The 26,829-nt window shown below is 44.1% G+C and overlaps 1 protein-coding gene across 1 annotated transcript in view; it reads right to left on the reverse strand.

The window, feature by feature from the left end:
• The window catches only part of LARGE1 (LARGE xylosyl- and glucuronyltransferase 1), a 605,065-nt gene that overhangs the window by 454,422 nt on the left and 123,814 nt on the right, over positions 1-26,829 (reverse strand). Inside the window, exon 2 of the mRNA XM_043439875.1 lies at positions 845-1,032. Within this exon, the coding sequence (XP_043295810.1) occupies positions 845-950 (106 nt within the window). The 5' untranslated portion in view covers positions 951-1,032. The remainder of the gene's footprint in view (positions 1-844; positions 1,033-26,829) is intronic.

Raw genomic sequence — 26,829 nt, forward strand, 5'->3', positions numbered from 1 at the left:
AGCCCATGAGCATCACCACTCATCTTCTACAAGTAGACCACCTGATAGCTCTGACCACCCTATCTCCCAGCCCCGTGAGCTTGCCTCATCTTAAGGAGTTACCATGTACAGCAATCACTGTCTCCTCCATGATACTCTGAAGGTTCCGATCTGTTATCACCGGATTCCCAGCACCTAGTTTAGCACAGATGTTAAACAGTTGCAAAATGTTGGCTGAACAGATAAGTGAGTGAATAGATGAAAAAATGAATGAAACATTTGACTCCATAAACTGCATGAAGTAGTCCCTGCAGGACCCAACCTTTTTCCCATTATCAACACAGCGATCAGCCTACAAAGCTGGTTTCTGACATTTGTGTAACCTCCACTATACTGCTGCATCCAGAGGCACCTTATTTTTATCTTTGTATTTACCTTTTTCTCCTCCCATCACTGACTCCCTCCAGTTCCCTGTGTGCGTGCATGCTAAGTAGCTTTAGTCATGTCTGACTCTTTGCGACCCTATGGACTGTAGCCCACCAGACTCCTCTGTCCATGGGATTTTCCAGGCATGGATACTGGAGTGGGCTGCCATGCCTTCCTCCAGGGGATCTTCCTAACCCAGGAAAATGAAGCCATGTCTCTTATATCTCCTGCATTGGCAGGTGGGTTCTTTACCACTAGCACCACCTGGGAAGACCCAAACCCAGACAAATCTTTCCCTGTGATGGGGCATCAACATTTCATTGTTCTACAGAATGCGAAGTTGGGATTAGAAGACTTGGAGCTTGTTCTGAGGACTCCAGGGCAGCCAGTGTTCCTTCTTCCCTCCACCCCTCTCCCTGTGGGAAAGCTTCCTTCTTACCTTCAAAGCTCCCGGCAAACAGGTAAAGCCAGGTGATGGCTGGGATGCAGAGAAGAGTCAGCGAAGCAGCCAGGAATTTCCGTCTCCCTCTGCAGACCCCCAGCATCCTCTCAGAAGTGGCAGTCCCTAATCCCAGCGCCGTGTCTCTGCCCCGAGCGTGGCGTCCTCAGCCTCCCTCATAATACTTCCTGGAAGGAAGAGCAAAGAGGAAGGGCTGAGTTCTGAGCACTGTCGATGGATGCAAATTGCAGAAAAGAAATATCCTGCAGATCCTGAGAGTGGTTCGGCTCATCTACAACTTCATCCCAAGAGATGATGCTGCAGTCTTGCAGTCTGCCCAAACTGCAAGAGTTTTTTTTCCTTGCTGTTTCTAATTTATTTATTTTTTAATTGAAGGATAATTGCTTTACAGAATTTTGCTGTTTTCTGTCAAACCTCAAAAAGAGTTCTTTACGAAATAAACAAACGCAGGATTAAACGAACTATAACAGACACCCCCCACTATGTTTCTGTCTGTCTCTCTCATGCATATATACACAGACAAGTACATAGGTGAGTTTTGAAGCCTGGAATAACACTCAGTAAAAAGAGCACCTAGTAAACATCTTGTAAGTACCAAGCACTAAACAAGGGCTGCGTTTTCAAAAATGACCAGAACAAGGGCTGGCTCTAAAGAGCACAGTCTAACAAGAAAGACCAACATCAGGAACCCCAAGAATGTAATGACTGGGATTTTCACGAACCAATGAAGCTGATCCATCCATGTTGGGTCAAGAAGGCAGAACAGTCCCCATGTTCCAGCAGAGAGAAATGCAGAAGGCCCATCAGGCTGATGAATAACACACTCAAGGGAAAGGAGACTGGAGAGGCCCCAAGATCCTCCCCAAGAGGTCTGGAGGCTGCACCTCAATCACTGTGGAAAACCTAGAAACATTCCACAGGGGGTGTCTTTATAGTTTTACCCCTTTCACAGGGAAGACGTCCAGAAAAGCATGAAACAATTCAAACAGGAACAGATCGGAGAGGAGAAGACAGACAACCTACAACCAGCCTGCAGAGGGACAATCGTAGACCACGCAGAAGGTCAATTCAGATGGACTAGAGGGCCCAGGATCTTTCACCCAAGTACTTGACCAGGAAGGCACATGATTTATTTTTAAAAAATGTAAAAACCAGCAGATTATACAGTCTCATCTCCTCCCAGGTCCTAACATGGATGTCACACACTGGCTGGAAGTGAAAAGTCCACATGGACACAGGGAGGACAGGTACAAAAGCTTGCAGATTCCTAAGGAAGGGATGGGCATGGAAGAGCTGATTTGAACGTTCCCTTGGATGTGTCCCTTAAACCCTATGGGACAAAGGTCTGGTTGAAGTGTCTCCTTCCCCACCAACCTTGGTGCTTTCAGGAGGCAGGTGCCTCCTCCGACTCACCTCACATTCACTAAGACTTAGCCTACTGCCTATCACCTGCAGGGCTTGCTGACTGTCTGTTGAACAAATAAACAGAATTGCATCCTAACCAAAGGTGACCCTCTCAAGCTTCAGGAGTCTGTGTGAGGCAAGTTGTTGGCAATGAACGCCTGATGGAGTCAATCTCAGCTGTTAAGGCCAAGCTGTCTTCTGCGACCACTCTGATGGGATTTCCTGTATGGCTCTTTCTAGAAACATATCAAAGACCACAGGGTTAGAGGGTGTGGATGAGAAAGTAAAACCTGAAAAAGCAAAATCTCTTTAAACAAGGAGAATGTTGACTGGAGAAGTCCCTCTTAGGGAAGTCTTACATTCTGAAGCACAGGAAACAAACCCTACATACAGACTCCGCTAGTCACTAAGAAGGAGGATGGCAGATAAGCTGAGGATCTCTCAGGGAGAGGGAGTGTTGGTGGAGGCCGTGCAGTTAGAAAGATCCGTATGCAAATCCGGGTGCCACACTTGAAGAGCTGTGACCCTGGCAAGCCGCTCTTCTCTGTGCATTGTGTGCTAAGTCAACTCAGTCATGTTCGGCTCTTTCTGACCCTATAGACTGCGGCCACCAGGCTCCTCTGTCCATGGGATTGATTCTCCAGGCAAGAATACTGGAGTGGGTTGCCATGCCCTCTTCCAGGGGATCATGGCCACTCTCCCCCGCCCCCATAGAGCTCGGCTTAAAAAATTAGATCTCAACCAGTAGGTCTTGCCTGACAGTCCAGGGGGGTGTTTTAAATCTGAAAGACCTGCTACTCAATTCTCCTTCAGGTGGTTGTTTAGTTGCTCAGTCATGGCCGACTCTTTTTCGAGGCTCCTCTGTCCATGGGATTTCCCAAGCAAGAATACTGGAGTGGGTTGCCATTTCCTTCTCCAGGGGATCTTCCTGACCCAGGGATTGAACCTGCGTCTCCTGCATTGGCAGGCGGATTCTTTACCACTGAGCCACCAGGGAAGTCCCCTTTAGGTGGTACCATTACATTAAAATCACTTTTTTCTTTTCTTTTTTTACAGTTCACTTAACGATAAAGAAAACCAACAGTAAATAGCACTTATTATCTGTCAAACACTTTCCTATGTTTTTTACCTGTTTAACTCTCAAAATAACCTGAGGTAGGTATTAATATTATTTTTCCTCCCCATTTTATGGATGAGAATACTAAAATCCAGAAACATGAAATAACTTGCCAAAGGTTACACACATCTAGGGCAGAGACACCTCAAGCTTTGCTCTCCTTAAATAATTCATCCTAACAACTGTGCCAGGGGGCATTTTCCTTCTCATCAAACCTAAATCCTTCATCTTGAATCTTATGATTATTTTCTTTCCCAGGGTCAAACATATCACAATTGTTTGCTCCCATTCCACAAAAAAAGAAAAAAAAAAAGAAAAAGAAAAGTTAAATAGACAAAAATATAATTGGAAAGCTATAGAAAAGTTTATACTTTAAGGAAAAGATGGAATATATATGGAGCGGAACTCAAGTGGCATTAATATTTAAATAATACTTTTTAAGACTCTTTATAACACTTATTTTCGTCCTCTCCTCTCTCCATCTGCAGAAGTTAATTTCAACTGGAACAATTTGTACAAAGTTTTAAAACCGAGTCTAGGGTGGTTTGCATTTTATGATAACACTGGCATCTGAAATTAAACCCAGCAGGTAAAAAATATTCCTTCATGGATTTGACTTTTAAATGACACCTCTGTGCACTAAAAACACATTTTAAAGAAAAATCTCAATTTATATCAGAGGTTCCTCCAGGAAGTTAAATACTAGAATCAACACAAGAAGGAAGGAAGGAAGAAACCGGAGGTGGGCTGCAAATTACATCCCAAGCATGTGCAAATGTGGATGTATTAACTAGAAAACCAGTCTCTAAACTGTTCTTGCCTGGGGGAAGGGAGAAGGCCTCACTTATTAACCCAGGTGGCTAAGAGTCATCTTTATATGCCCCTCTCTCAAATCCAACACCCAATGCCTTGGCCAATACTCCTCCTAAGTAACTACTTCATTTGTCTTCGCCCATCTGTCTTGGCCAATGAAATTCAAATCTATAAAATACATGTAGGTGCCAGAACAATGATTGTGATCTGTTAAGCCACAAAAGTAGGATTCAAAGTTGAACATAAAATGTGATTGCAAGTATCCTTCATCCAATGTGATAAACTGTTTATAAATGTATAAATACTATCGTAGCTATAGATATGAAAAAGGTATGTGTTGAAAGTTATCTCTGGGTATAGCATATGGGTAATTTCAACAAACATGAACACATATTTTTTCCTAAATAGTATATAAGAAGCATGCATTGCTTTTACCATTTAAAAATATTTAAAAGCTTAAATCACCATGTCTTCTTGTTGTATTGCTTGTGATTCAAAATACCTCTGTGCGGACAGTGTAGTATATGTGTGTTACTCTTTCTTTGCATGCTAGGGCAGTCACTTAACATCTGTAGGATGCCAGTTGGGAATATACCCTCCATGGTTGGCTGGTTACCACTCGAAAGACCAGTCAGAGGCTTACATTCCAAATACTGCTGTGTTCAGCCATCTCTCATCGGCACCAGAGGCTGTCCTTTAATTAGCATCATGGATATGAGAAATGATTCTTCATGGGTGTTCAAGATGTGCAGATTTTCCAGAAACACTGCACATGAAGAGGGAATAAAAATCTAAGTAACCTTCAAAAAAAAAAAAAAAATCTAAGGAATTCAATGGATTTTGACCATTGACTAGGAATCACTTAGGATCCAAAAACTGATCCTACAGACATGGAGCAGATAAGGGCCATTAATTTGCCTCACTAAAAGATTGACTGAATCCTGAATCAAGCATTGTCACCCCTGTAGCAAGCAGGCAAAGAATTGCCTTTCACTGAGCTTATAACACAGGTCCCATAGCAGAGAGGAAGCCAGGTGGCTCAGTGGTACAGAATCTCTCTGCCAATGCAGGAGGCACAGGTTTGATCTCTGGGTCAGGAAGATCCCTTGGAATAGGAAATGGCAACCCACCCCAGTATTCTTGCCTGGGAAATCCCACAGACAGTGGAGCCTGGAGGGCTACAGTCCATGGAATTGCAAAGAGCTGGATATGACTGAGCACACACCCATCCACACACCCACACAGCAAATAGACAGCCGACTGATGTTAGCTTGGCTATTACCATTCACTATTCATACTATTGCTGGTATGACACTCCCCTCTCATGTCTATACCCAAGCCATCCTCTCACACACAGCCCCAGAACCTGCAATGTCCTTCCTCCTCTGCTGAACCTCAGGAGGAATTTCAAGTCATTGCTGTTCTCTGCAACCTCTCCAGCAAGCCCAGGCTTGAAGGCATTCCTTCCTTCCCTTTTTTTCTAAATCCCAATAGGTGTCAAAAGCACATTTCCTGATTACATAATTGTTTTCTAGTCACTTCCTGTGCATTAATCTCTCTGTATCAGATCAAAACCTCTAAGGGCAAAGAATCCCAGTCATCTACCGGTAACTAAGAGAACAGTTTATACTTAGCCATCTCAACTCAAAGTGTGGTCCCTGAACCAGCAGTAACAGTAGAAATGCAGAATCTCAGGCCCCACCGCAGCCCTACTAAGTCAGAATCTGCATTTTAACAAGATCCCAGGTGATTGAAGCACACCTTACCGTTTAAGAGGCCTGTACTCAAGCACTTAGTAAATAACTAGTTAATACCCAAAGCTGGCCTCCCACTGAAACCTAGCAGGACTCTGTGGGGCTCTTGGGCACAGGAGCCTTTCCATTTCTCCCATTTCTTGTTTGCAGGGAATAGATTCCAGCCTCCTCCGTTAGCTTCCCTGAGTTTCAAAGAGCAAATCTGAACAACTGCTAATCAGGGAGACCAGAAAGCAGCAGTCAAGAAACAATACTGCAGCCTTGGGGCAAGGTCCTGGTTCCACCTCAAGAGATACACATAACTATATCTTTGAGTTCTTTACAGAACCAAAACTCCCAACAAAAGGTCATCATACATGTGTGCTCAGTAGTGCCGACTCTTTGTGACCCCATGGACTGCAGCCCACCAGGCTCCTCTGTCCATAGAATTTTCCAGGCAAGAATACTGAAGTGGATTGGTCTTTCCTTCTCCAGGGGATCTTCCCAACCCAGAGATCAAACCCACGTCTCTTACACGGGCAGGCGGATTCTTTACCACTGCGCCAATGGTAGGTATTAGTATTCTTCATCCATGAACCAGAGACACTCATCAGGAGACCACATGAGGCCAGATTAAAGGAGTGCAGGCCCTATACACACTCTGCTCCTTATTAGCAACTCTGCCTTTGAACCGCTGCTGTAGAACTCCTCACCAAATACCTCTGGATTGGGACACACTGTTTCGATATGCATGACCCCGCTGTGTATCACCCTTTGGCTGGCAAAGCAATAAAGCAATTCTTTTCCATGGCACACCAAACTCTGTCTCTGAGATTTTCTTCAGCACCAGTGCACAGAGGCTGGGTTTTCAGCATCACCACCTTGCCTAACCTAGAGAAGGAAAAATAGCAACCCATTCTAGTATTCTTGCCTAGGACAATCTCATGGACAGAGGACGCCAGCAGGTTACAGTCCATGGAGTTGCAAAGAGTCTGATGCAACTGAGCATGTACATATCTCTCTCCTACCCCTCACCTTACCCTACAGGGACCAGCCAGTGCAGAAGACAGCACCATTCACTTCCTGGACTTCTTTGACTTCATATTTACTACAACAGTTCTCTGGCATACGGAAGCAGGGTTTCTAGAAGGAAAAGTGCCTTTTTCTAATTAAACAGAAGCATCTTAAGGACTAACGGTAGCTCTGACGACCCATCCTCTGCGTGTGTGTGTGAAGTCACTTCAATTGTGTCCAACTCCTTGCGATCTTACAGACTGTAGCCCACCAGGCTCCACTGTCCATGGTTTTTTCCAGGCAAGAAAACTGGAGTGGGTTGCCATTTCCTTCTCCAGGGCATCTACCTGACCCAGGGATCGAACCTGTATCTCTTGAGTTGCCAGCATTAGCAGGTGGATTCTTTACCACTAATGCCACCTGGACCCATCCTGACCTTCCATCAAAACTCTTTTTGCACATTTGAATAATGACTGAACAGCACCAACATCACCCACAGAGGCATCACTTCAGCCATCTCACAGAAGGGGAAACTGAGGCTAAGGATGCTGAATTAGTTATTGAAAATCCTGGAACTCAAATTCTAGTATTTTCCGGAAAAAAAGAAAATCAGTTCTTTGCTACAGGACACACCAGTGATGACCAATCTGTACCTCCTCAGTCAGAGCAGATACCTCAAAGGGGCAAGCACCTTGTCCATTTTGGCCACTCCTGTTTCGTTTGTTGCCAGCACTGTATCTGGCATATAAAAAGGTGATCAATAAATATGTATTGAGTGGGTCAAGGCCTGAATATCTCAGGCACAGCCAGCAACCTCCCTGGATGTTCATTATCATACAAATGACTCTTGTCACACAACCTCCAACCCACTCCTTCCTCCCCAATCCAACATGGAATCCTGCGGAACTCCTGTTATGTGAGCAACAAATTCTGCTTTATCCTCAACTTCCCCTTGCTTCATTCTACCTCCAGCTCTTAAGTGAAGGCAACAGCTGTTCCCTAGACCACTGCTTTCCCCTACTCTTTCAAGGCAAATACACATCAGCTGGGGGGTGGGGAGGGGGAAGCACAACCTAAAAGTTAACAATTATGTTTTACTTGGTGGACTTTCTGAATACTTCAGGCCCTGGAGGCAGCCTCTCAGATAGCTCTGAGGGACTGCTCTTGAAGAGGTAAGGAAGGAGCCAGGATGTACAGAAGTTTTGCAACAAAAAAATAGGTAGCTGGAACATAAAAAGATTGCTGTTAATTAAAGAAAATCAGACATCTCAAGATAATGAATGTAGCGCTTTTCTATGTATGGGAAGATGCAAGGGTCTGGGCTCCTTGCAATCATTCCTTTGAAAAGCATCTTAGCTTTCTGAGGCCAGGATCCTGTTCCTGCCCACCCCAAGTCCCCTCAGGGTGCACGGCTAAGGGCGGCTGCAGTAGCCGAGGGTTTGATGGCCCCAACATTCTAAGTCTACTGATATGGCAGGTGGCATTCTGAGTCCACATACCTAAGGGCTAGGAATTTGGTCTTGTGAAATGAAATATTTCCTGCAAAAAAAAAAAAAAGGTCACAGCTATCAGCAATTTCTGGTCTCCTAATGTGAATGAGGGCTCCCCAAAGAGAACACAGTGCCTGAAATCCAGCAGATGCCGCCACCCCTTTCCCCACGGAGGTTGCTGAGGAGGTGGGGGTGGCTGTGGGTGAGGAGCAAGAAGCAGCCATCCACCACACCTGTCACCCCTTACAGTGACAGGAAACTGGATTTGGCCCCAGACAGCTGAGGTGCATATGAAAGGAATGAATTCAGTGAGCCCAGAGGCTTGCATTTTCCCATACACAGAGCACTAATTCCAAGGCTTGACTCTGGTTTTCCTTACTACTTAACAAAAATCTTTGATGTTCAGACTGCCTGCCCCCTTTGTTGGAAACTAGTATACAGCTTGACTCCCTCTCCGGCCTCCTTGGAGCAGTTTTCTCAGAGCTACTGAGATACTGTCTCCGGGTCTTGAAGTCCTTAACATTCCCACCAAATAAAATAACTCTCTCATTTCAGGTTGTGACTAATTTTTAGTGCACAGTCTCCACCCTCCTGGCTTCCAGCTGTCACTACAGAATCTTACTGCCCCTCCCTCGAAGGAAGATCACCGGTCCTTGGTGACCCCGGGGGTTCTCTCTGTCCTTGTCAGCCATTTGGCAAGTCCTAGTCATGCCTCTCCCTGGAAGAAAAGCTATGACCAACCTAGACAGCATATTAAAAAGCAGAGACATTACTTTGCCATAGCTTTGACAGACAACTGTATAGTCAAAGCTACAGTTTTTCCAGTAGTCATGTATGGATGTGAGAGCTGGACCATAAAGAAAGCTGAGCGTCAAAGAATTGATGCTTTTGAACTGTGTGTTGGAGAAGACTCTTGAGAGTCCCTTGGACTGCAAGGAGATCAAACCAGTTAATCCTAAAGGAAACCAGTCCTGAACATTAATTGGAAGGACTGATGCTGAAGCTCTAATACTTTGGCCACCTGATGCGAAGAACTGACTCATTGGAAAAGACTCTGATGCTGGGAAAGATTGAAGGCAGGAGGAGAAGTGGATGACAGAGGATGAGAGGGTTGGATGGCATCACTGACTCGATGGACATGAGTTTAAGCAAGCTTCAGGAGTTGGTGATGGACAGGAAAGCCTGGTGTGCTGAAGTCCATGGGGTAGCGAAGAGTTGGACAAGACTGAACTGACGGATAGCCAATGAACAGTGTTGTGATGGTTTCAGGTGAGCACTGAAGGGACTCAGCCATACATACCATGTATCCATTCTCCCCCAAACTTCCCTCCCATCCAGCCTATATCCAGAGCTCCAGGTGCTATAAAATAGGTTCCTGTTGGTTATCCATTTTAAAAAATAGTAGTATGTACATGTCCATTCCAGACTCCTTAACTATCCTATCCTTTGAGATAAATAGTTTATACATTCCTTTTCTCCCCAGATGTCTTCTTTTCTGAATGGTAAATTCCAGGAGGTATTCCTTGAATGAATGGTCCCAGGTGCCAGGAGCGCCTCAGCGGGCACGCACCTTGCTGTCACTCTAGTATTGTCCCCAAATCCCTTTTAAACAAAAGCCTGCCAGTGAGTGGTCTGACCTTACGCCATCTGTAATACGAAAAACAAAATTCTCACAGTATCTCAATTAGGTCCTTGCGGTAATGGTGTGCCCTTCAGAAATCCTTTGTGATGTCTGAGGCCGCCTGCAAACTTCACTTTGGCAGCTTCCTCTCCTTCCTCTGCCCCAGGAGGAAGAGTGCACAAGAGGCTCGGGGCCTAGAGCATCCCCCTCCTGAAGGTTATCAGCAGTCACTTCCCTCCTCCATCTCCATCAGGCCCCAAAACCTTGCTCTCCTGCAGGTGACCCTTTGGCCTATAAAACTGGCACTCTTGACATATTTTTTCATTTAGAGAATGACATTTGGCCTGGGAGGTGCTGTGTAAAAATTGGTCATGTGAACTTAACAGCCACATGCAATATACTTTGAAACAAACGCTGACAACGTGGAGTTCACTGTGATTTAAGGTCTCAAAGGCTCCATCCCCGCCACCTTACTTTTCTTGATCCTGCTGTGGAGTCAATTCTCCTGCTGTGGGAAAATAGGTTCTTTTGCCCTTGGAACCACTGTGATGGCCCAGATCAAGGGTGGAGGCCTTCCTAGGGTCATGACCTCAGTATTTAACCACCCATCTTTCTAAAACTCTGCAGTTAGGACATGCTACCTACAGCCTGAGAGTTTTGACCATTTTGCTTCTAATTATGTTAAAATACAACCCCCAGGCACAGCATGATTTCATACAGATCTCATGGCATTTATAGAGGAATGGGAGTCAGGACCTGGGCTCTTCACGTTGGCTGCAGGATCTCAGAAAATCATTCAATACCTTGAGACCATCCATCTCTTTGTATGGCAATATCAAGTATTAAGGGTTGATGCAAGGATAAAAGGAGAGCAAATGAATTCCAAATATATTTACACAACAACGTAAGATGCTATGTATTAATAGCAGTAACAACATTAAAATGAATTAATTGAATTTTAGCTGCTTGATCAATCAAATTCTAAAGACAGTGCAGAGACTACTGGCTCCTTGCTGTGACATCCACAAAGCATGCGGAAGGGTGTCTGAGTTCATCTGGGCTGCTACAGCAAAAATATCATACATTGGGTGACTTACACAGCAAGCATTTATTTTTCACAGTTCTGGAGACTAAGAAGCCCAAGATCAAGGTACTGGTAGGTTCAGTGACTGGTAAGGATGGTGTCTGGTGCATCCTGGTTTGTAGGTGGCCACCTTCTCCTTGTGCCCTCACATGGAAAAGGTGAGGGAGCTCTCTGGGATCTCTTTTATAAGAACACTGATCGCAATCATGGGAGTTCTACCCTCATGACCTAATCACTTCCCGAGGCCATCACACTGAGGCATTAGGTTTCAACACACAGATTGTGTGTGTGTGTGTGTGTGCACGTGCTCAGTCACTCAGCTGTGTCAGACTCTGCAACTCCATGTACTGTAGCCTGCCAGGCTCCTCTGTCCATGGGATTTCCCAGCAAGAATACTGGAGTGGGTTGCCATTTCCTTCTCCAGGGAATCTTCCTGACCCAGGGATCAAAACCTCATCTCTTGCATCTCCTGCATTGGCAGGCCGATTCTTTGCCACTGCACCACCTACAGGTTTTAGGGGGACACAAACACTCAATCCACACAACGGAGAGAGGATGAATAAACATGACTGTGCCATGTTCTGCCTCAAGGTGGCGCATATCAGCAGAGGGAGTACCATACAAGGGAAAGAACATCCTAAGGCGTGTGTGTGCTAAGTTGCTCAGTCATGTCTGACTCTGCGACCCCATGGACTGTAGCCCACCAGGCTCCTCTGTCCATGGGATTCTCCAGGCAAGAGTACTGGAGTGGGTTGTCATGCCCTCCTCCAGGGGATCTTCCTGACCTAGGGATCGAATCAACATCTCTTACATCTCCTGTGTTGGCAGGTGGGTTCTTTATCACTAGCACCACCTGAGAAGCCCACCCTAACATCCACTAGGAGGGAAGAAAATAAACTGTGCTAAATAAGCATATTATTCAATACGTCACTGTTGTTTATAAAGGGACTACTTCTGTACTTTAACAAGGGACTACCTCATTACACAAATTCTATTTCAGTACTTAGTACCTGGAAATGATTCTCCCATGAGGAACCAATATGCTTCCTTGGACAAGACAATAGCAGCTCTTATAAAACTCATCCTATTTTCCATAACTGCTTTTTGAAAGGTCGAAGTAAATAAGGTAAGTTAAGGGGCTTCCCTGGTGTGTCAGTGGCTAAGACTTTACCTTCTGGTACAGGAGGTGTGGGTTCAAGTCCTGCTTGGAGAGTTAAGAACCCAAGTTTGTTTGGACTCAGAGGCTCAGTTGTGTCCGACTTTTTGTGACCTCATGGACTGTAGCCCGTCAGACTCCTGTCCATGGGATTCCCCAGGCGAGAATACTGGAGTGGATTGCTATTCTAGTCTCCATTAGCATGTCTAAAATATTAGCAATTAACATATAATCAATACAAAATATTCATGAGATATTTCACACTCTTTTTCTCATTCTATATCAAAATCCAAAGGGCTCCTTATATTAACAGCTTATTTCCATCTGAACTACCCACACTTCAGGTGCTAGAGAGCCATGATGTTAGACAGTACAAAGTTTAAATATCTTCCAGGCCTTCACACCATCCTGTTTAGGGAAGTAAGTTTGGCTGTGGGCTTAAGAATGGACATGAGGCAGACGGCCCAAGTGAGTCTGTAGTAACACAGTTAGATTAACAGTAGTCTGAGCTGGTGGTGGCAGAACAAGAGAGAACTGGATGTAACTGGAGGTGGGGGTGCTTGGGAAAGAAGACAATGTTCATTGCACAACTAGGATGCCAGGCACCCCAATGACACTCCCCCACAGCCTTAGTTCACTCAGGCTTCACAAACAATCTGTGAGAGTCCACGTTACAGGTAAGGGCATCAAGGCTCAGAAGGTTAGGGAACGCAGCCCACACAGCTGAGAAGAGGGGCACTGGATTCACCCCAAGACTTCTGACTTCAGATCCGATGTGTTTTCCTCAGGACGACTTTAAGGGCCTCCGAGGTCCAACTTCTGCCAACTAGGTCACTCCAGGGCCACCATGATCACACCTTCCAGGACAGTTCCACCAGGTAAGTGAGGGGCACTTCCCTGCTTTTCCACTGCCTGCCTCCTGTTCCTACTAGACTACCTCCTGCTTATCAACATGGTAAGCCTCTAAAACAAGTAGTTCCCTACTGGGGGTGATTTTGCCCTATATATAGGGACATCTGGCAATGTCTAAGGGACACTTTTGATCAAGACAGGAAAGAATGGGGTACCAATCTTCCCAGTGAATTTGAGGTTCTTGTTTCGTTAGGAAAGAATTTGAATTCGGAGATGAAATGATAGGTAAGAAGTGGATTTATAGAGAAACACACTCCACAGACAGAGTGTGGGCCATCTCAGAAGGCCAGAGAGAGCCTTGAAATATGACCTGGTTAGTTTTTACTGGGAGGGTAATTTCATAGGCTACTGAGTGGGAGGATTATTCCAATTATTTGGGGGAAGAGACAGCGATTTCCAGGAATTGGGCCACCACCCACTTTTTTACCTTTTACGGTCAGTCCCAGAACTATCTTGGCACAGGTGGGTGTGTCATTTAGATGCTGCTTAAGTACTTGGATGCAATCTCAAAAACCACAGAATGATCTCTGTTCGTTTCCAAGGCAAACCATTCAATATCACGGTAATCCAAGTCTATGCCCCGACCAGTAACGCTGAAGAAGCTGAAGTTGAACAGTTCTATGAAGATCTACAAGACCTTCTAAAACTAACACTCCCAAAAGATGTCTTTTTCATTATATGGGACAGGAATGCAAAAGTAGGAAGTCAAGAAACACCTGGAGTAACAGGCAAATTTGGCCTTGGAGTACAGAAGGAAGCAGGGCAAAGGCTAATAGAGTTCTGCCAAGAGAATGCACTGGTCATAGCAAACACCTTCTTCCAACAACACAAGAGAAGACTCTACACATGGATATCACCAGATGGTCAACACTGAAATCAGACTGATTATATTCTTTGCAGCCAAAGATGGAGAAGCTCTATACAGTCAGCAAAAACAAGACTGGGATCTGACTGTGGCTCAGATCATGAACTCTTTATTGCCAAATTCAGACTTAAATTGAAGAAAGTAGGGAAAACCACTAGACCATTCAGGTATGACCTAAATCAAATCGCTTATGACTATACAGTGGAAGTGAGAAATAGATTTAAGGGACCAGATCTGATAGAGTGCCTGATGAACTATGGATGGAGGTACCTGACATTGTACAGGAGACAGGAATCAAGATCATCCCCAAGAAAAAGAAATGCAAAAAAACAAAATCGCTCTCTGAGGAGGCCTTACAAATAGCTTTGAAAAGAAGGGAAGTGAAAAAGCAAAGGAGAAAAGGAAAGATATATCCATTTGAATGCAGAGTTCCAAAGAATACCAAGGAGAGATAAGAAAGCCTTCCTCAGTGATCAATGCAAAGAAATTGAGGAAAACAATAGAATGGGAAAGACTAAAGATCTCTTCAAGAAAATTAGAGATACCAAGGGAACATTTCATGCAAAGATGGGCTCACTAAAGGACAGAAATGGTATGGACCTAACAGAAGCAGAAGATATTAAGAAGAGGTGGCAAGAATACACAGAAGAACTGTATAAAAAAGATCTTCAAGACCCAGATAATCACGATGGTGTGATCACTCACCTAGAGCCAGACATCATGGAATGTGAAGGCAAGTGGGCCTTAGAAAGCATCACTACGAACAAAGCTAGTGGAGGTGATGGGATTCCAGTTGAGCTATTTCAAATCCTGAAAGAAGACGCTGTGAAAGTGCTGCACTCAATATGCCAGCAAATTTGGAAAACTCAGCAGTGGCCACAGGACTGGAAAAGGTCAGTTTTCATTCCAATGCCAAAGAAAGGCAATGCCAAAGAATGCTCTAACTATCGCACAATTACACTCATCTCACATGCTAGTAAAGTAAAGCTTAAAATTCTCCAAGCAAGGCTTCAGCAATACATAAACCGTGAACTTCCAGATCTTCAAGCTGGTTTTAGAAAAGGCAGAGGAACCAGAGATCAAATTGCCAACATCCACTGGATCATCGAAAAAGCAAGAGAGTTCCAGAAAAACATCTATTTCTGCTTTATTGACTATGCCAAAGCCGTTGACTGTGTGGATCACAATAAACTGTGGAAAATTCTGAAAGAGATGGGAATACCAGACCACCTGACCTGCCTCTTGAGAAACCTGTAGGCAGGTCGGGAAGCAACAGTTAGAACTGGACATGGAACAATAGACTAGTTCCAAATAGGAAAAGGAGTACGTCAAGGCTGTATACTGTTACCCTGCTTATTTAACTTATATGCAGAGTACATCATGAGAAATGCTGGGCTGGATGAAACACAAGCTGGAATCAAGATTGCTGGGAGAAATATCAATAACCTCAGATATGCAGATGACACCACTCTTATGGCAGAAAGTGAAGAAGAACTAAAGAGCCTCTTGATTAAAGTGAAAGAGGAGAGTGAAAAAGTTGGCTTAAAGCTCAACATTCAGAAAACTAAGATCATGGCATTGGGTCCCATCACTTCACGGCAAATAGATGGGGAAACAGTGGAAACAATGGCTGACTTTATTTTTCTGGGCTCCAAAATCACCGCAGATGGTGATTGCAGCCATAAAGTTAAAAGACGCTTACTCCTTGGAAGGAAAGTTATGACCAACCGAGACAGCATATTAAAAAGCAGAGACATTACTTTGCCAACAAAGGTCCGTCTAGTCAAGGCTATGGTTTTTCCAGTGGTCATGTATGGATGTGAGAGTTGGACCATAAAGAAAGCTGAGCGCCAAAGAATTGATGCTTTTGAACTGTGGTGTTGGAGAAGACTCTTAGTCCCTTGGACTGCAAGGAGATCCAACCAGTCCATCCTAAAGGAGATCAGTCCTGGGTATTCCTTAGAAGGACTGATGATGAAGCTGAAACTCCAATACTTTGGCCACCTGATGGGAAGAGCTGACTCATTAGAAAAGACCCTGATGCTGCGAAAGATTGAGGGCAGGAGGAGAAGAGGAGGACAGAGGATGAGATGGTTGGATGGCATCACCAACTCGATGGACATGGATTTGGGTAGACTCCGGGAGTTGGTGATGGACAGGGAGGCCTGGCATGCTGCGGTTTATGGAGTCGCAAAGATTTGGACACGACTGAGCGACTGAACTGAACTGAACTGAATGTATAACAATGAGCAATATAATGAGGCTCAAGGTCTACTGGAAGTCAAATCTTTCACCATCTTGGACCCAGTTGATTCTAACTAGTCTTTGTCATGTCCTATGTCTATGCCATTCTTTTAAAGGTTGTGTCCTGCCCCCTTCCCTCCTGTTTTACTAACATCTAATGGATAGAGGTCAGGGATGCTGGCAAGCATCTTACAAAGCACAGGACAGCCCCCAAACAGTTACAAAGCCCAAAATAACGAAGGGCTAAAGTTGGGAAACCTTGGTGGAAGGCACCCCTTCTTCAGGCGGGACCTCTCCATCCCATATTAAAGGGCTCAGTGCATGTTTCCAGGGGGCAGATGCCAGGAAGAACTACAAATTCACAGTGGTCATCTTCTCCTCCAGTCACCTCCCGTGGCCTGGGAAAGCAAAATACATTGATATTCATTCCATACTTTTCCTAATTTCCTCCCCTTCTATTATACCATCCAACCTGGATTCTGCTTTTTAAGGGCAGGAACTCAAGTTTAATAGACATATCCACAGGCAGGCAATGTGAATATCACTTCTAACACAGAGCTCTCTCTGGGGTGACACAGGTGGAGAAGCAGAAAGGGGGAAAAGAATTGTGAAGCAATCAAAAATTTCCACTTACAATATTAACCTCTTTGAACAATGCATTGCCAAAGAGATCTTGAATGCAAATTGATCTTTCCTGAGGATATACACTTTTCCTGGGGTCAGACTCTAGCTCCACGAAGGCTGATTTTCATGTTTTTCTTCTGAATGTTAAATCAGCTCTTAATCACATCCACGAGGCTACCCGTGAAGCCACCCATCGGAGTGTTTTGGTCTTCATTCTTTTGATTTCCATTCTGGAAAGGGATGACTTAGGCAGGCCTGCCTCACATTTTCATTCTGCTTAAGCAAACACTCACAAGCATTTAACAAGGGCCGATACTGCAAAATGCACTCTAGTCTTCCCGACTGTTGGAGGATTACGTGTCTAACTTGCGGAGTCTATTTTTCCCTCCGCGTGCAGAGGCCGATGGAGATTTTATGCAAATAACTCTTGTGGCAAATGAAAATGAAGGCAGTGATTTCTTTACTTTTCCTCTACTCTCTGCCATTCATCCATTGCATGCAGGCCATATTTACTGGGCCCATGTTCTATTTTGGGCCCAGGGCTTGGGGCTAGGTATACAGAAGTGACTCTGACAGCTGCCCTCCCCCGCCCCCGCCGTGAGGATCCCCTATGAGAATGCAGCAAACAAACAGACACAGATCCCATGAACATGAACACAGACAGGGCCAGGGGAGGCAGGATTCTCAGCAGAAAAACATTTGATTGGAGCCAAAGAGGATGCCACAATGTCAAAAGGCTGGTGAGTAGACAGCAGTCATCCTAGAAGATCAGGGAACCACTACGAGAAGTGAAAGGGCATGGCTGGGGTCGGGGGGACTGCAGCTAATTCCTTTGGGTGAGCAGAACACGGAGCCATCACATAACAAGGCTGTCGGGTGGAGGGAGTGAGATCGAGATGGCCTTGAATTGCAAATGAAGAAGACATCAACTTCATTCCAAGGCTCCTGGGGAGATTCCTAAGTATCTGTGCTTGGGGAAGCCAACAACTCTACAAGCAGCGTGAGGACAGGGTTCGTGCAGAAGAAAGTGTAACCCAGAGGCTAACCTGATGACTGGGGACCAAGCCAAGAGCCATGTCCTTGATTTGGGGACATTTCTGTTAACAAGATGCTGCTTTGCTCCATATGTGGGTACGATGAAATGAATGTATCCCCCTCAGGTTTAATATATTGAAATCCTAATCAGTACCAGTCCACACAGCCTGCTAAGAATCAGGCTGCACAGTAAGAGGTCAGTGCCAGGCGAGCGAGTGAAGTTGCATCTACTGCTCCCCACTGCTCACAATACTTGCCTAGAAATCCAAGACCTTGGTGTGAGTAGGGCACGCTCTCTCTGAAGACACTTAGGGGAAGACCCATTCCAGGTCTCTCTGAGCTTCTGGTTGTCCCTCGGCTAGGGTAGCACAGCTCTGGCCTTTACATGGATGGGGGCCCACCCTCATCGAGTATGATCTAATTCCAGCTACTGACAACTACATCAATGACATCTTAACATATATGGAGGTCCTGGGGGCTGAGACTCCAGCATCTCTGAGTCACAACATCTGCTGAGACTCACACAAAGGTCAAGAAAAGAAAACAACATGAGGAAGAGTCAGGAAGAGGTGGTTTAGTTCTATAGGATCAGGGATACCCAGTCCCCAGGGGCCACAGGTCAAAGAGGAGCGGGGCTCAAGACAAGACGACTCAAGACAAGTGGAAGATGGACGAGACGGCCTGAAAACTACCACAGGTTTCACACTCTGTTGTTGCTGTCACTGAGTCGTGTCTGACTCTTTGCAGCCCCATGGACTGCAGCATGACAGGCTTCCCTGTCCTCCATTATCTCCTGGAGCTCATGTCCATTGAATCAGTGATGCTATCTAATCATCTCATTTCCTGTCACCCCCTTCTCCTCCAGCCCTCAATCTTTCCCAGCATCAGGGTCTTTTCCAGTGAGCTGGCCCTTCGCATCAGGTGGCCAATACTCCAAACGGTGTTAAAGGAACAGTATGAAGGCAAGTTCCAGAACACCAAGTTCTAGCAGCTTATTTCACGACCCAACTGGACCCTCACTTTCTTGAGGCCTCGGCATCCAATTAAAATAATTACAGGTTCCATAACTGACCTCTGACACCCAAAACACAACATCTGCTTATCAGTTCCAAAATCCATGGGGAAATTTAAATCCCTTCTCTGCAGGGCTGCAGAACTATTCATGGTTTTCTAACAATCTCTTCCTTTTCTAGCTGTAGGTAAGAACTTTCAGCTAACATTCCTGCCACTTTCAAATTAAATCAGATTAAATCGCAGGCATCCAGCCTTTCTATAAAAAAATCAAATTGTTCCGATATATCTCACTCCCACAGCACATTAGACAGATGCAGCACATAAAGTAAACAGTCTAGTTAAGAAGTGCGAGTTCATTAGTTGTGGGGCTGTCAGGAGCACCCAAGAGCTGTGATAACACAACGCGGTTCCCATCTTAGAAGTCAAGCTAAATGCTTTCCATTTTTATCACCCAATTCATAACCTTGCTGTCTGGCTTTAAGAATCAATAGCCTGGTAGTTTTGGTATCCAATAAATTTGTCTTCATTTGGACATTTTTCATTTCCCATGCCACTTGAAGAGAGAGGGATAAGGTAAATTGTTCCTCTCATGGCATTTGTTTTTTTTTTTTTCAAATCTATAATTTCACACTGACACATTCCACAAACCAGTGAAGGCAAAGAGAGGGAAAGAGAGCAGATATCAGAGGCCCCATCCTGAGATCAAAGAAGCTTCCAACTGGGATCACCTGAGACAATTTAACAAGGGCACATGGGCAAAGGTCAACTGGTCTACCCAGGGTGACCCATTATTCCCGTAGCAAGGAATTTTTATCTAATACTTACCATGTGCCAAACCCTATGCTATACTTTACATGATTTGTCTCATTAGTTCTCAGGGGAGAGGGATCTGAAAGAAAAAAAGCCAATGTTTTATGTATACCCACACACAAATGGGAATACACAGTATATTTACTTATTTTTATATTTATTAGAACACTGAAACTGAAGGAAAGAAGGTAATTCCAGCTTTCTGGATAATAAAAAGCAGAAAGAAACTTTAACAAGCATATTTAAGGCAAATCAATATATATAGGTACAGATTTAAAAATCAATGAGTTTAAATCTAAAAGAAAAGCTGCAGAGGGAGCACTTCTTGAATCCAATGCAAATTATCTGAATCAGGAAATGGGGGCTCAGACAAGGGAATGACATATCCAAAGTTATCTAGACAGCATAAGACCAGAATTAAATCTAGATTCTGAATTTTAGTCTTCTTGAGCTGCTGTTTCAGTGTTATTATCATCATCAAATCAACACATAACTGGTCAAACCATATCTCACTCACACAGCTTCTAGCATCCTTTCTAATTGCAGGGGTCTCCAACCTCTGGGATCTAATGCCTGATGTTCTGACGTAGAGCTAACATAATAATAGAAATACAGTGCATAATAAATGTAATGTGCTTGAATCATCCTGAAACCATTTCCCCCAAACCTCCTAGAAAAATCATCTTCCAAAAAACCTGTCTCTGGTGCCAGACAGTTTGGGGACCGATGTCTAATGCACCCTACTGATTAATTCTGGAAGCGTTGCTGTGTTCGGGATTCACCAGGCTGACAACACAATGGTAGTAACTAAAATATGAAGAAATTCAGTGCTTTGTTTCTCTGTAAATTTTAAAGACAAAAGAAACCTCTAAAACCCATGCAATTCTGATCATAGGCCCAGACTGGGGGGAAAAAAATGACATATCCCAATTTGTTCTTGTTTACAAATACTTTTAAGCTGTTTGTCACACAAAATGATTCTGTCTGCCAGATGAGATCCCAATTTCCTATGTTCATTAGCAGCTGATGAACAGAAAGGGTCACCCTGATGATTTAGTAATTTGGCCCTGACTCTTGTCAAAGACACTTAAAAAAAAAAAAAAAAAAAAAGTCCAAGCTGTCAGGAGAGAAAGGAAATGCTGCTGCTGCTGCTAGGTCGCTTCAGTCGTGTCCGACTCTGCGCGACCCCATAGACGGCAGCCCACCAGGCTCCTCTGTTCCTGGGATTCTCCAGGCAAGAACACTGGACTGCGTTGCCATTTCCTTCTCCAAAGGAAATGCTATTTGATCCAATTTGTGCACTATTTTTGTGCAAACAAGAGTAGATATTAACAGGTATGAGATATTAAGTCTCCACAACCAGGGCATGATGGTGAAGAAGCACAGGAAAGGAGAAAGACAGAGAATGTTTAAAATGCCCTGAGTTGGGAGCCACAGTCAGCTCAATTCAGTTCAGTCGCTCAGTCATGTCCGACTCTTTGCAACCCCATGGATTGCAGCACACCAGGCCTCCCTGTCCATCACCAACTCCCGGAATCACTCAAACTCATGTTCACTGAGTTGGTGATGCCATCCAACCATCTCATCCTCTGTCGGCCCCTTCTCTTCTTGCCTTCAGTCTTTCCCAGCATCAGGGTCTTTTCAAATAAGTCAGCTCTTCACATCAGGTGGCCAAAGTATTGGAGTTTCAGCTTCAGCATCAGCCCTTCCAATGAATATTCAGGACAGATTTCCTTTAGGATGGACTGGTTGGATCTCCTTGCTGTCCAAGGGACTCTCAAGAGTCTTCTCCAACACCACAGTTCAAAAGCATCAATTCTTCAGCACTCAGTCCACAGGCAGCTCTAAACTGCCTGGAAGCCAACTCTGACTGCCTCCTGTTTTAAATCCTGTGAGTAGCAAAGACATGCTTTCAAATTATAAAACTCGGGATCATGAGAAAAGGAGTAATTCCTTAAGAAACTTGTAGTCTAGGGCATAAGTAGGGCACACTGCTCAAATGCTGGGAAGATGGAAAGATGGCTTTCCAAGTTCTAATAAGGCCCTTGATAGAGGAAAACTGATGTTTTAATATGACATGCATGTTGTAATGCAAAGCAACACCAAGGTTCTTATACAAGTCTATTAATCAGAATAAGCTGAAACTCCAATACTTTGGCCACCTGATGCGAAGAACTGACTCATTTGAAAAGACCCTGATGCTGGGAAAGACTGAAGGCAAGAGGCGAAGGGGACAACAGAGGATGAGATGGTTGGATGGCATCACCGACTCTATGGACATGAGGTTGAGTAAATTCCGGGAGTTAATGATGGACAGGGAGGCCTGGTGTACTGCAGTTCATGGGGTCGCAAAGAGTGGGACATGACTGAGCGACTGAACTGAACTGAACTGGGAAAGATTGAAGGCAGGAGGAGAAGGGGATAACAGAGGATGAGATAGTTGGAGGGCATCACCAACTCAACAGACATGAGTTTGAGCAAGCTCCAGGACTGAGTGAATTGAACTGACTCAATCAGAGTAATAAAGCATCCCCAATATCTGTCTCCCAATTGTGCCATCATGAGCTGGCAAAGTAAGAGTCAATGTTGCTACTCCATAGCCCAGGGGCACTTCTCCTTTGAGGAATCAGTTTCATTCAAAGGTTCCTATAGTCAAAGCCATGGTTTTTCTAGTAGTCATGTATGGATGTTAGAGTGCTGAGTGCTGAAGAATTGACGCTTTTGAATTGTGGTGCAGGAGAAGACTCTTGAGAGTCCCTCGGACAGCAAGGAGATCAAACCAGTCAATCCTAAAGGAAATCAACCCTGAATATTCATTGGAAGGACTGATGCTGAGGCTGAAGCTCCAGTACTTTGGCCACCTGATGTGAAGAGCTGACTCACTGGAAAAGACCCTAATGATGGGAAAGACTGAAGGCAAAAGGAGAAGGGGTTGACAGAGGATGTATGGTATCACTGACTCAAGTGACATGAACTTGAGCAAACTCTCAGAGATAGTGAAGGACAGGGAAGGCTGGCATGCTGCAGTGCACAAGTCACAGTTATGTCCCTTGGAATTCCATTTCAGACTCTCCAGAGCTGGCAGAGGTTGCCTAGGAAAAGATGAATTATTTTTTTCCCAGAAGTTGGGAAATGGTATGAAACATCCTGACCTTATATAAAGCCACCATGGAGGGAGGTCAGAAGCACAATTCTCTCCCTACTCCCCAGACAGTTCTCTGTCCACTCTCTCCAGAGGGGCTCTGAGCATCTTTACCTTCCAAATCCTTTTCTCCTTTATCCCCTTAGTATCCCCCACAAGTCTCAGTTCTTGCTTGCTCAGGGAATACCACTCCTTCCTAGCATGTACCATCATTACAAAATACACTTATTTGCAAGGTTATTTTATTTCTTTACTTTCTTCCCCTGTAGAGTATAAGCTCCCTCAGGGATTCTTTCTAAGTAAAATAAATAAAAGTAAAATGGCTCATATTATTTTTCACCCAATTTTAAACAGGAACAACAGAAAATTTCTGAAGATCTTTGAAACACCCTGACTTACAGGTTAATCCAAACTTTTGAAAAATTGCTGGAGAGTAAAGTTTCACAGCCTGAGGACCAGGAGGCAGGCTGGTGACTTTAATCCAAGAGGTGATGCTTTCATCCTTAGCAGGAAGTGAAAGCAGGTGGGAACTGACAAGGACATTTCCCCCATGATCTTCTTAAAAATAAATCTTCATGGTAAAGTCTCAATATTCTTCATTAAAGGAGAAATGTCTTTTAATTTCCACAATTTCAGACTTCTATATCTTACACCAAATATAAGGGGGCAACAGAGGATGAGCTGGTTGTATGGCATCACTGACTCAATGGACATGAGTTTGAGCAAACTCTGGGAGACAGTGAAGGAAAGGGAAGCTTGGGGTGCTACAGTTCATGGGGTTGCAAACAGTTGGACATGACTTATCGACTGAACAACAACAACAAATAAAATACATTTCAAAACCAATAAAATAAATCTATATGACCATTCTTTTGAAATATGCTTCTTCCCAGTTATCTGCCAGGTCAACTCCTAATTGCCCTTCCAGACCCCACTTCAACCATCACCTCCTCCATGAAGTCTTCCCCATCAGACTGAGCTCAGCTCCATCAGAGTGAGAAATCACTCATTCAACTCCATTTTAAAAATCTTCCTATTTCGGTTTAAAAGGACTCAGTGAGAAGGTTTCTTCCTACCTTTTCAATATGGCACTAGCATATCCTTACAGCCTCCAACACTTGCCAAGGGGAATTGAGAATTCTCACCGTGCAGCGTCTGGATAACAATGGCACCTGGGCAGACTTGAACACAGGATGGTTCCTTTGGTTATCTGCTGCTTATGGAGATATTTAGTCTTATCACCATAAAAGCCTTCACATAAATAATAAGGTCTTAGAAGATGTGACCAAACACTGAACAGGAAAATGGTAATGACAGAGTTGACAAACCCCTGCGCCTGCTCCTGCTTAGCTGCCTCAGTTGTGTCTGACCAACTCCTTGTGACCCCATAGACTATAGCGCACCACGTTCCTCTGTCCATGGGATTATCCCAGCAAGAATACTGGAATGGGTTGCTATGCCCTCCTCCAGGGGACCTTCCCCACCCAGGGATCGAACCCACACTCCTGCATCCCCCTGCACTGCAGACGGATTCCATACTGCTGAGCCACCTGGGACAAAGCCCTGCCCCACTGTAAACTCCACGGGGCCAGGGACAGAGTGTCCAGCTGGTTCTCAGCTGTGTCTGTGCACTAGGCATAGTACCTGGGATGAACTAGCCACTCAGTAACTATTTGTGGAGGGAACTGAAACTCAGGGATACAGCTGAACCATGAAATGACACAGCTGGAATTTCAACCACATCTTCTTACACTAAGACTCTTCTTGCTCTAAGAACCAAGCGTTTTCAACTTTGGAACTCTATACCAAACTGCTTCAAAAACCAATAAATATTTGTTTATGAAACTAAGATAGTTCTTTTCCTTGAGGTATTTGTAACCCCAAAGAAATACTTAGAATTCATACCACCCAGTAATCTCCATCTATTCTTTTGCCTTCAAAGATATGATGAAAGGCCAACTATCCGTCCATGGAAGTTGACCAAAGTTTAGGTTTATCCTGAAAAACTCCACACCCAGAGGATCTACAAGTCTCACATGCCACCTTCCTAAATTCAGCAAGATATAAGAATTGACAGGTGTTTCCAAAAGCTGACTTGAATTTTTTTCCATAATAACTATCCAGAATATTTATTTAGATGACTTCTGGAGTTTCAATCCTTATAATTTTTTTTTTTCTTTTTTGCTTTAAATGCCCATAGGCACACGTCCTTTCAAGGTGAATTTCAGGTGAAGATTCTACCAGAAACAGCTGCGGTAACTTTTCTTTTGAGAGTAACTTTTCTCTTGAGAGTGCCTTGGATGGTAAGGAGATCCAGCCAGTCCATCCTAAAGGAAATCAGCCCTGGGTGTTCATTGGAAGGACTGATGTTGAAGCTGAAACTCTATCACTTTGGCCACCTGATGCAAAGAACTGACTCATTTGAAAAGATCCTGATGCTGGGAAAGATTGAGGGCAGGAGGAGAAGGGGAAGACAGAGGATGAGATGGTTGGAAGGCATCACTGACTCAATGGACATGGGTTTGGGTGGACTCCGGGAGTTGGTGATGGACAGAGAGGCCTGGAGTGCTGCGGTTCATGCGGTCACAAAGAGTTGGACACGACTTAGCAACTGAACTGAACTGAACTTTTCTTTCCATATGCCATAAACAAAATTTTCTTAAAAGAATATAAAGAGCTCTGCTTCATAACTTGTATTACCTATAAAGACGAGGCTTGAAATGAAGAAAGAATCCACTTTCCTAGAAGTAAATGAGAAAAGCCCATGAGTGATGAGATAAATCATTCAATTAAAAAGTCTATGAGCTCCATACTGAAAAAGCTGTAAGCACTTTCAAATTTTTACTAATTTAATTGAGACATGGTGAGGATGGTCTGACAGCAGCGCTGAAAAAAGACGAACAATAAAAAGCCATCGCAAGAACTACAAAAGCAGGCTAGTTTGGGGCCATTGACTGTCAGGGCAAATGGTTCTTCACACCTGGGTAATTCCCCTGGATTATAGTACAGTACAAAGGCGAAATGAGTCACAAGAAGATTTTTTAAAGATTCAGACTTGCCTGTTTGAGAAGGGAGAAAAATACAAGTTAAGAACATCTTCCAGGACAGCATTATGCATTTTGGAGTTTGTTTTGGGAAATTTTGCTGCCAAAAAAAGACAAACTGTTCTTTCATCTGGAAATTCAAGTGTATGGAATACTTTATTACTAATAATGCCTTATCATTAGTCTTTGGGGCATTTCATAGATAAATTTCCATAGGAATAATACTGCTCAGTTGCATTGTTAATAATGTTATTGATGATTAATATTATGCTACATTATTACTTATTAATATATGAATAATATTATCAGCAGAATGTTAAATTTGGTATAGTAATATAGTGGATCATTATATAGAAATCCTTATGGACTTCCCTATGGAAGCTAAGCCAAAGGTTTACTGCTACCATGGGGTTGGCCAAAAAGTTTGTTCGGGTTTTTCCATCCCATGTTATAGAAAATGTCTGTGTTTCCTATGGAGGGACCGTTTGTAGAAGCTTGCGTTTTTGGTGTGTGTACTTTTTTATAGCTGTGATTAGAGTAGACCTGATTTGGAATGCTGTGTCAGTTCAGGTGTATAGTACAGCGCTTCAGGTTGTGGACAAATGCAAACAAGCTTTTCGGCCAACCAAGTATCAATACGAGCACCAGTATCACTACTATAGGACCGCTAGCACCACCCTCACTAATAATGACCACCGCTGTCTTTCCAGTAAAATACTGTAACTCTTCTTCTGTCTAAGGGAAAAGGAGACCAGCATACGTCTTATTTGTTAAACGCCTGCTCCGTGCACGGATAGGCCCTGGATCACATCATCTCACCCAATCCTCAACAACAGCCCTAA

This window comes from Cervus canadensis, chromosome 21, assembly GCF_019320065.1.
Source record: "Cervus canadensis isolate Bull #8, Minnesota chromosome 21, ASM1932006v1, whole genome shotgun sequence".
Classification (NCBI taxonomy): domain Eukaryota; kingdom Metazoa; phylum Chordata; class Mammalia; order Artiodactyla; family Cervidae; genus Cervus; species Cervus canadensis.